The following is an 11,502-nucleotide window of genomic DNA, read 5'->3' on the forward strand; positions in this document are numbered from 1 at the left end:
CGGAAATAATAAATCCTACTTTAAAAGAATTATGTAACCAAATATAAGTTAAATGAAAAGATTTTTTCTCTCGTAAATTCACAACCAATTTTATCAATATCATGATAATTTATTCTTCATATTTTTCCCTGATTTTCAATTTTCTGGCCAACCAAACACATCCTTTTCCGCAAGTTATTTTCCCGTATTGTAATTTACGAGAATAGAATATTGGAAACCTGAGGCTTTCTTCTCTTTTTGCGGCGGAGAAAATCTTCAAACTCAATAGCAACGGGGAACGGTGGTCATTAAAGTAAGAGAAGAGTTGATTTACAGTAGTAGTTTTGCATCGCTCAGCCGCCGGAGATTCTTATTCTGAGAATCAAATCAATACCCAAATCCAATGCAATCGAAAAGGTTATTCTTGCTTTAGCATCCAAACCCTCACTCCAAACCCTTCTTTAACATCTCTTTGCATCCATGGAACCTCGCCGTTCTTCAAGAATGGTTATCGACCCTAAAGTTCGCCAAGTCGGCTTTGTAACCCTAGGTTCCAGCTCCACCGGTGGCGGCGGCTCTTCACCACCTGATCGGACCAAATCAGGCCCTCCAACCGCATCTTTGCAGGTGGTTTCCGACGTCTCGCCAACCAGCAACTCTCTCTCACCGGTCATGATACCCCCACCTCGCCACGCCTCCGATAACCTTTCTTCTTCTTTGGTTCTTCACAACCAGTCCCGTGCAGTTCCAGTTCAAGTTCCCATGTCCCCTCTTCGTAGGACTTCAATGGGTGATGACATGCCCCTTGGAAGCTACAACCCTTCTGAGTCACTTCTGGGTACCTCTCCTTCTCCTTCCAGTAAGCCTGATGATGGGGATTTTTTTGAAGAGGATTCTTCCACTGGTTGGATTGTTGGGGGAAATCCTGGAAAACTCGCTTCTTCTTTTCCAGTTGGTGGGTTCGACTCGGCGAAATCGAATAATTTGTTGCCGGCGAACAACCTAACATCTATTACAGTGATGAAAATGCCTCCTGGTATGTGAATTCTCCTATGTACTAATGCTTTTTTCTTCTCCTTGACCTTCTTGTATTTAGTTCGCAGAAGAATGAACTTAATCAGGGCCAGGTCCCGAATTTTATTGAGTGGCTTCTATGGAATGTGATCGTGATTCGTGAACGTAAGCAGTTGATTGTACAGAGGTGGAAATTATGACTTATGACAATTTTGTTTTTATTTTTTTTGCTTTTTGGGTGCTTGAATTCCGCGACCCTTCTTATAAAATAGAGGAATTGAGTAGGAATTTGGACTCCACGAAGCTTGTACGGTAGTGGAAATGGGTAGGACTTTGGATTTCACGAACCTTGTCAAATTAAGGAATTGTGTAGGAGTAGGACGGATTCTTATGATGTCACTTGTCACTCTAAATGCAGTTAAGAGTAAATGAAAACACTTCAAACGACACTGGTAACATCTTAATAGGAACAAGGTTGTGGTTTGCAATCCAATATTAAATGCGAACATCATGCATGACACCTGGATTCTAAACAGTTGAATGATGGGCTATAGTTAATGTTCCTAAGCTAATGTAACGTTTATGTTCAGCTTGTCCTTAAAGTCGAAGGTCCATCTGAAGTATGCTAGTTTGTTCTTCAATTAATGAACACGTTAAGCCTTTTGGTGCTAGTTTGTTCTTCAATTAATGAACACGTTAAGCCTTTAACCCAAAAGATTAAAAAAAAGAAGAAGATGAAATTGTTGGCCAACTGTTCATTGCGTGTTTACAAGAGAGATATCGTCAGTAGATTTAACTTTTATGCTGTATTTTCCTGTTGCATGTGGTTCCTCATAGAAAGATCAATTTTCTGAGTGTCAAGGTTATTTTATATTTTTGAAGAGTTTATGTTTCAATATTTTAACTGTTTCCACAAGTATTCCATTATATTGTCAAAGAATGTTCATTTTGTGTGACCAGTGCATGTTGTTGTCAAAGTTTTTGCACCCCTTATGTCCGTATGTGATGAACATCAGCAGTCCAGTTTTCATTCTTTTGGGTAGATACATCAGGAGTTGAGTTGGAGAGCATGTAGTATCTGAGTTCATGCCCCTGCTTTGTTAGAATAATATCTTACTTCAGAGAAAATCAACTTCATTTATTAGTCAATATCCGTCTGTAAAAAAATATAACCCTTCATGTCATTTATTTTTTTAAAATTAAATGGTTGCTTACCATGCTGTTTAGGTTTGGAATTTCTACTCTTGTTATAGTCTCTCTCTCTCTCTCTCACTCTCTCTCAATTCACACATGCACATGTGCAAACAGAGACAAATAGTTTTGCATTTATGAAATAAAGAGAGAAAAACCAACAAAAAAAAATCTATTGCAGAGAAAAGCGGAGGATCTGTGGTTGAAGTACAGTCTGAACAGGTGGCAGTTTCAAAAATTTCAAAACAGAAAACTTCAAAAGCTGAAAGACGTGCCCTTCAAGAGGCTCAACGAGCTGCCAAAGCAGCTGGCAAAGGTGCGGATTACTCTTTGCCTTTTTGTCCTTTGAATGTTACTGCTTTTATTATGTTATAAGATTGTTAGATGGTTAGAGTAGCCAATTATCTGTTGGGAAATTTTACTAGTGTATCCCATTTTCTGTTGTCTACTTGGATCTATTAGCTTTTCATTCTCTACAGAGGGAATTGGATAATTTCCTTTCTATACTGGGGTTTGTTGTTTTTATTTTCTCCTAAGAAGATCACTAAGACAAAAGCATTAGGAACATGGGACAAAGTATGTGATAATACAAATAGTATTGCCAACTACAACAGCAAAAAAAGAATGCTGAAACAAAACACAAAGTCAAGCTGTTTAGACTCTAAAAACATTGAAATTTTGCTTATGGATCTTTGAAGTATACTTTGTTTTACGTTCCTGGCTTCAGTTCTTTATATTACCATGTATCATTCTTTTCCTGAGTAAGAGGTCCATTTGGTTCTTTAATAAATAGGGTAAAAGAGAGTGATCACCAGGTCCTAGACACATTGAGAGAGATATGTGTAGATATGCAATCACGTGCTTGTGCAAAACATATGGACACAGTCGGACTGGTGATTGGCATTTGTGTAAAGTTGGAACTGTGTGTGTTTGATCTATCCAGACTGAATTTCATATATTAGTTAATGTGTATGCTTGGAAATTATCCTAATCATTCAGGTTGTGTCAAAAATAGATCAGCCTACTGCTTGAAAAACAACTTTGTCCAGTTCTGGTGCATTTAGTTTTGTGATCAAAATTTGCAAGAGTTCTAGGAGAATAGTTTTTTTTGGATGAATAAATAATTATATTAAAAGAAAAGAAAAAAGGAGACAAAGGTCTTAAGCAAAAGATCGAAAAGAAGAACTAAGACCCCAGGAGACAACAGTAAGTCTATTCCTTGGGATATCATCAACAGGGGGATGGGGAATAACTACCAGTCTAGAAGAAACATCAAAATAGATGACATTCAAAATCCTGTCTACAGAGCGAGAGATTTTGAGGTTCAAATTCGAAGATTGCGCTCCCACCAAAGGTGGACTAGCGCACAAAACACTAACATACCAATCCGATCGCAGATGAAAGAACTCATAAAGTTTCTTAAAATCCAAGACCAATCTCAAGCAAACCCGAATGAATGCCTTGAACGGGGCCATATGGAGGAAAGGGCTTTTCCCCATATAGATATGGAGAAAGGACAAGAAAAGAAGAGGTGCTCAAGGTTTTCCAAACCGGACCAACGTAGGATGCAGTTGGGGTTAACAGGGATGTGGCAGTCAAAAAGGAATGATTGGGTGGGAAGGGCTTGGTTGAGGGCTTTCTAAAGGGCAAGGGAGTGACGAGGAATGTAGCCTTTGAACCAGACCAAGGGGGTTAGGGGGGGTTTAGGGTTGTGGGATTTGAGGAGGTTCAAGGCCGATGAGGTGGAGAAGAATTTGGTGGGGGAAGGGAGCCAAATGGTGAGGTCATAAGAGGAACTAGAGAGTGGAGGGAGAGATTCCCAAACTTGTGTGAGAATTTGGGGGGGGGGGGTTAGGGATCCAAGATCCATTTGAGATGAAGGTCGACAAGGGGGTGGATTTGGGGATACGGGTGTCATAGACAATGCGGGGACCGAAGTGGTTATAGAGAATGCCCATCAGATGCCACGGGTCGAGCCAAAAAAAAGTGGAAGAGCCAGTAAAGATGGAGATAGAGATAGTAGAGATAGCTCAGGGGCAAAGTAAGAGGATTTTCCTCCAAACCCATTAAGGGCTAAAGGGCATAGGAGCAGTCCAGAAGGAATCCGGCTGGAGAAGAGGAATAAACCCACCTAACCCAAATAGAGTCATGCTTTGAGGCAATTTTTCAGATAAGTTTGAGAAGGCAGGCCAAGTTGACATTGGTGATCCGGCAGATTCCAGGGCCAGCTTCGGAGATAGGGCGACAGATGGAAGACCAACTAATCGGGTGGATGATGTGTGAGGCTTCCTACCCTTTCCAAAGGCACAAAATAAAGATTCCATCGCATGGATGGTGGATTTGGGAAATGAGAGATTCTGCACCAATAGAGATAGGTGGACTGGAGCACAAAATGGAAGAGAACCACTTGTCTAGCAAAGGATAGAAGCTTGCCCTTCCAAAGTTGCAATTTCTTACGAACATTGTCAAGCATTGGGAGGCAGTGGTGGCTAGTGAGTCTACCAGGAATGGGCGGGAGACCTAGATAGACCATGGGGAAGGAGGCAGGCGAGAAGCCCTATAGCTGGAGAAGAGAGGCTCGAAACTGATCAGGGATATCGGAGAGGAAGATAGTGGATTTGCCAAGATTGACCCAAAGGCCAGAGAGGGATTCAAATTGCGAAAGAGCCAAGAGGATGGAGGAAATGGAAAGGTGGTCCGCTTTAGAGAAGATCATAAGATCGTCTGCAAAAGCAAGATGGGTAAGGTTTAGGGACTTGCACTTGGGAATGTGGGAGAAGCACTTTACAATTCCATGAAGTTGTTGTACAATGAATAAACAACATCTTGAAATTTATGCATGACAACATTGTGGTATCTCCCTCATTTGAACCCTGCTTGGCTCGCTTCTTGAGGCTTGGAAGAGTAACTCATGGGGAAAGAGTCTTTTAATTTTGAGCATTGACTATTCTGTCTTGAAGACAGCCCAAAACTATCATGAAGATCTGCACCGTGAATGGCGCTGCAAATCACTGTGCCTTAAGCTAGTTACCCTAGCACTCATGCTCACAGCTTCTCCCCACAGAGCATTGAAAAGCCGCCCATGCTAGCTTAACTACTCATAGAAAACATCAGCTGTTATTCTGTCAATAATCCAACCTGACTCCAAATGAGCTCAATGGTCTACTATACCATTGCCCTTCTAGTGATATTGGCTTACTTTAGCCTGGTTATCTTTAGAGCTCACCATGCAAGTCCAGGTTGCTAGATGCAAATATCAATTACCATTGCTAACTTCAACTGTCAAGCCTTTCAGCTTATCTGTTGTCTCTACTCTGCTCTTGCCATCGCAAGACTTCCATGGCTTGCCACAAGCTGATTCCCTCTGTACACCACAACTCAAATCTATGCTGGACGTTGTTCACCATGTCAAATCAATTGTTCAGTTGCAAAGCCACCTGTAATGACTTTGCCAACTGTCCAGTCATGTTTGGCATGTCAATTCACAAGCTAGCGGTTCACTGTGTGTCAAGACCCTCTACCCATGGGGGAGAGGGGGAAAAGGTCCACACCACATGCAAGGTGGTGAGGCCCCCTCCCATTGTTTGACGGGGAGTCATGGGTCCTCCCCCCCCCCCTTCGTGGGTAGGTGATCCGAACTCGTTCACTGTGGCCTTCAACTGGCAACTCCTACTGTCATTGCATACTGTAGTAGACAACCAATGCTTCCATATAGGCTTCCAGCTGTATTCAATTTGTTCATTTTTAGATGATGATCATCCATCTGGCTGCATCCTGGCTCAAATGAGTGTGTGTTAACTTTCAAGAATACCACAATAGCTTAACAGTCATTCATATTTGCTTAACCGAGTGTTTTTGCCATGAAGAAAACAAACACAAGCTCCCTGTTCAACTTATCCCCATGACTCACTGTGTTGACAACAACAGTACAGTTCAAACTTTACTCAACAATGTGGACCTGAACCTTGATCACTCATCCTTAGTCATGTACCTTAACCTTACTGAGAATATTCTTGTGTTTGGGCTGAGGCTTATAGGCATGAATTTGTGATGGACTTGCCCTAGGTTAATTCTATCCTGAAATTTACATGGCTAAAAATATTTTTCCTGAAAAATAATTTATGTTATATGTGTATAATGTAAACTTGTATATGAGTATGATGAGTGTTTCAATCTAGACTTTGACATGAGGCCCAAATTAACCGTACCCTTTAGCCTGCTCTTGACATATTTTTGGTGGAATCTAGGGTTTTGAAATCCAGTTGGATTGCTGTTGGGTTCATCCAAGCACTAATCACGGTTTGCAAATAATAGTCTCTCTAATTGTATCACTGTCCTGCACTTCATAGGTATGAAGTCAAAAGTGAAAATACAAATCATATATTCGATTGGGAAGTGTATTCTTGGGAAAATAAGTGGGAATAAAAGATGGGGGAAAGGGTTAAAAAAATAAATCATGAAGCAAAAATAACTTATCTACAATCTCCAATCAGAAACCAGTGGAGATCCCTCTTGATCTTGATGGGTAACACTCACTCAATCAGGTTACACAAGTTTGTAAGTCCAAACATTCTCTTAAGAACTTACCAATAACAGGCCAAAGATATCATGATCGAGAATTATTTATCTGCAGCTAACTGAACCTGGCAATACAGAGAAACCACACCTGGTCTCCAGTTGATACCTTGCAGCTGCAACAAAAATCCGGCCTAGGGCAGAGGTCAGCCACTGAAGGCATAGGATTCACAAGATGAAGAATCAAAGAGGTTCACTGTTGCTGATCAAAAAGAAAAGAGGTTCACTGTTTCTCTTCCTGAGCGTGCAGTGTGTGCCAATACAGAGGGATCACAACAGAGCAAACAACCTAGAAGAACAGAAGGATGTTAGGATGTTAATGGGAGTAGGAGAATCCAGAATCATGGGGAAAAGAAATAAGGGAAGAAGAAATAAAGACGAAAGAATGAAAAAAGAACAACTTGCTACCAGCTGACAAACCCCTTGATACCAAAATGCACTACTAGTTTTTTTCAGTTCATTCTAATCTCCAACCATATTATGTTGGCAATATTAAAAAAACTCTCTTGCATAGAAATAAAGATACAACTAACGTATGTAACTGACAAACTTGGAAATACTTCCTCCATAATCTAAGCTATACTAAATTTTAAACATAGAAAATAAAAGAATAAAAGAACCAGAAAAAAAATATCCTGAAAATTGAAATAAATTTTACATATCCAACTAAACCAGAACTAGGTTGGGACCTGGTTCATCTTGGTCTGAGTTCACATTATGATCTCATGATCTGTCTTGCTGTTATGAATTTCTCTGACAATTTCTTATGTGGCTTTCGTGTAATGTAGGTGAAGGAAATAAAGCAACTACTACTTCTGGAGAGCCAACTGCAATGAATGCAAAACCATCTAAAGCTGTGAAGGCTTCACAGAAGAAAGAGTTTAACACAGGAGCATCATCTGTTGCAGCTTCAGAGAAGAAAGGTCCTCCAGAAAAAGATAGGAAGAAAGATGTTCCTCCTCCACGCATGCAATTTGATGACAAGCAACGGGTTGAAAAGGCTAAGAGGCGTGCAGTAGTCAAACAAACTGAAGCTAGGAACAGAGTTGAGTTGTTTAGGCATTTGCCTCAGTACGAGCATGGAACTCAGCTTCCTGATCTTGAGTCAAGGGCTTTCCTACTCGACCCAATGCATCCTGCTGTTTACAAGGTACTTGGTAAGCAACTTATGAAATGTCGATATAGATTCTTTTATCATGTGGTGCACAGCAATATACCAGCAACTTCAGACATCACCACTCAATTTTCAGGATGGATTTTCTTTTCTATTTCTTGTATTTGTAGTTTGATCTATACCTCGTTTATCCATGTTAGTTCTCCAAGAGATTCCCTGAGTTCTCACAGCATGATATAGTGGAAAATTGCAGGATGATATGTCTTTAATGTGGTTTTTGGATTTATTGTTTTAATTCCAAATCATGATGCTAAGGATATTGAAATTGTTTTTTCATGTTATTCTCGTCTAATATTTAATCTATTGACTATTATCAGGTTGGGTTACAGTTTTTATCTGGAGAAATATCTGGCGGTAATGCCCGTTGTATTGCGATGCTCCAAGCCTTTAAAGAAGCCATCAGGGACTACTCCACACCTACGAAAAAAAGTCTAAATAGAGATTTGACTGCAAAAATCAGTAGTTTTGTTTCTTTTTTAATAGAATGCCGCCCCCTTTCAATTAGCATGGGAAATGCAATTAGAGTTTTGAAGAATCTAATTGCCAAATTACCTATGACACTTTCTGAGTCAGAAGCCAAAACCACCCTTTGTGCTGATATAGATAATTTTATAAATGAGAAGATAATACTTGCAGATAAGGTAATCGTCAGGCATGCTGTGACTAAGATTAGGGATGGGGATGTACTTCTCATATATGGCTCATCCTGTGTTGTCGAAAGGATACTATTATATGCCCATGAGCTGGGGAAACAGTTTCGTGTTGTGGTTATAGACTCTCGTCCAAAGCTTGAAGGACAAGCATTACTTCGTAGATTGGTGGCAAAGGGAATCAGCTGTACATATACACATATAAATGCTGTTTCTTATATCATGCATGAAGTTACAAGGGTTTTTCTTGGGGCTGCTTCAGTTTTGTCTAATGGAACAATTTACTCACGGGTTGGAACTGCATGTGTGGCCATGGTTGCTCATGCATTCAATGTTCCAGTTTTAATATGCTGTGAAGCATATAAGTTTCATGAAAGGGTGCAGCTTGATTCAATTTGCTTTAATGAACTGGGTATGTTCTCTATGAACTTTTTCTTGGCATTAATTTGAGTTGCTTCATATTATTTGACACATGGAATCATTATTTTTGCAGGTGATCCAGATGCCATTGCAAAAGTTCATGGGAGGGAGGATGTGAACTATTTAGATAATTGCAGTAGTCATGAAAATCTTCAACTTCTGAATCTTATGTAAGTGATTAAATGTCTTATGCTAAAACTCTTTTGAGCTTTATTTCGAACAGCTGGTTTTGATAGTAACTTTTTACCTTGTTTGACAATTATAGGTATGATGTAACACCTTCAGAGTATGTCTCAGTGATTATCACAGATTATGGCATGGTAAGCTGTATTTTGATATCTTAAAACTACACATTTCAGCTTGGTTTTTCAAAGAAAGTGTTGTAGAAGGTTTCTAGGAGTTCAATTTTAGCATTTTGTCACTGCATCTTGTATAGTCAGTGCTGCTTGCTGTTTTGTGCTTTGCCACTGTTCAAAGCCATGATACAAGGTTAAAAATTTTAATCTAGGAGGTCATCTGATAGGCAGCATTCATGGGGAATAAATTCATCTTTAGTCACTCTACGACTTAGGGCAGTCCAATGCGGCTGGGGTGGGTGGAACAGGTCAATCTTAGTCATGGTGTAAACAACTGATGATACTTAGGTAAATGTGTGAGATTCAAGCAGAATCATAGTTACTGACTTTGGCTTTAAACATGGTCCTCTATTCGGTTAGAATTGCCCTATCAGCCTTCTGTTTTAGAAAGGCTGTCAATAGAACATAAGCAAGCACCAACTATTGGTCATATGAGTGAAATGCACCACATAATTTGAGATGTTGACAATCCGAGAGCTACATGTATCATGCAGTTAGATTTAGTAACTTAGTTCTAGACAATGCTCCATAGGGGCTTTGTAAGTAATTGTCTTTTCTTTTTCCTTCCCCTTCTTCGGGCCCTTTTTGGTAGGGTTAGGGAAGGCAGTGTAGCCACCTGTCTAGCTTCATTACGAAACCATGGTTGTTTATGTATCTTGTTGTTTAGCGGGAAGGGAAGTGTTTCTCGTCTTCTTTTATAGAATTAAATTTCTCACGGATGTTTGTCCTGTAACTGAAGTTTATTAATTGGTGCAAAACTTGTTTCCTTATTTTTGTTCATTAGTTTCTTTGCTATTTGCCGTTGAATTTCCTCTGAATGTCCATATGCTTTCAGGTCCCAACCACGAGTATTCCCGCAATTGTGCGAGAATACGGTAAAAGAATGCTTATGGATAGAGGGGTCCAGCATGGCCCATACCATCAGTGAAGAGTGATACTTTTTGTTCCTCAGCATCCCTCCCTTTCCCATTGGAGTTCATCTTACAGGCCTTGTGGTTACGATGAGGCTGGGATGATCAGACGTCGGGGATTTGCCCTTAATTTTTTCACTTAAGAGTCATGATTCATGACCCTCAAATTCTAGGATTTTATGGCCATCTGTTGGAGTTTAGAACAGTGTATCAAAACTGTGGAGATTGGGAGATAATGATTTACAGTTGTTGTGGAACCAAATCTGTGGATGACTGCTAGCAGATGTAACTCTGAAGTCAATCCAACCCTCAGAGTTCTGAGCAAAGACTGCCAACTAATGGCACCTTATACCCCTCCTAAGATATCAGGCCTCTGCCAATTTGCTGATCTAGGTTTTAAGTATATATTGCTGAGCATGTCAATGGCCATGGGGACCTGCAAAGATTGACGACATGTGCAAGTTTTGTTGTTTTTCATGTTATAACCTTGTCATAGAATAGAATTTATTTTTTCTTTTCAAGGCAGTTTGTGGATTAGTTCTCTCTCTTTTGCTGGAAGTTGTATGAAGCCTTTCTGAATGAAATTGTTATTACAGGATGTCTTTGCACTGTAATGTGGAATGGACTGTAGAACGATAAACAAATTTCATGGGAAGTAAAAAATTTCTATTAGTTGAGCGAAAATTGTTTCAGCCTTCTCCAGTTCTTCTAACCAAATATTGAAGTAGCAGCGAGCAAATTTTAGTTTTTCATCAAAACACAAGTGCTTCACTCAACACAATGTTCTGTTTTTTTTAAGAAAACAGGGTAAAAATGGAATCTTCTATTGTCCAACTTAATTAAAAGCTCCAATTCTTCTTGGGCTTTTTTAATTATCTGAGGACATTGCATCGTTTGTCTACTTTAACTGTGTTGAATCTATTCCATCTCCAATTACATCCTGCAAGTAAACCAAATATTGGAGAATATATTCTAGTCAATATGCATGATAATACATTGATTATTGGGGGCTGAGGTGTTTGACTATGACTATTGACTCCTTCAGTTTTTGAGTAAAAAAAAAAATGTATACATTAAAAAATAATAATAATAAAATTTTTCATTAAAAACAAAATATTGAAATGCCTTTTTTTTTTTTTTTAACATATAAATTTTACATGATAAGCTTTTTATTTAAATGAAAATTGTACTATCAGAACAAACAACTTGAAAGTTGAAACTAGGTAGGCCAT

The 11,502-nt window shown here is 39.4% G+C and overlaps 1 protein-coding gene across 1 annotated transcript; it reads left to right on the forward strand.

Moving 5' to 3' along the window:
* Window positions 1–179: 179 nt before the first annotated feature.
* Window positions 180–11,292, forward strand: LOC149010059 (uncharacterized). Its single transcript, XM_089161847.1, is given in 8 exon segments — window positions 180–1,015; window positions 2,366–2,500; window positions 7,548–7,909; window positions 8,251–8,995; window positions 9,077–9,173; window positions 9,269–9,323; window positions 10,195–10,236; window positions 10,238–11,292. Coding segments are annotated over 8 exon segments (2,049 nt in total). The 5' UTR covers window positions 180–459; the 3' UTR covers window positions 10,295–11,292.
* The last annotated feature ends 210 nt before the right edge of the window (window positions 11,293–11,502 follow it).

This window comes from Hakea prostrata, chromosome 7, assembly GCF_041222555.1.
Source record: "Hakea prostrata isolate BN-2017 chromosome 7, UWA_Hpros_2, whole genome shotgun sequence".
In the NCBI taxonomy this organism is placed as follows: domain Eukaryota; kingdom Viridiplantae; phylum Streptophyta; class Magnoliopsida; order Proteales; family Proteaceae; genus Hakea; species Hakea prostrata.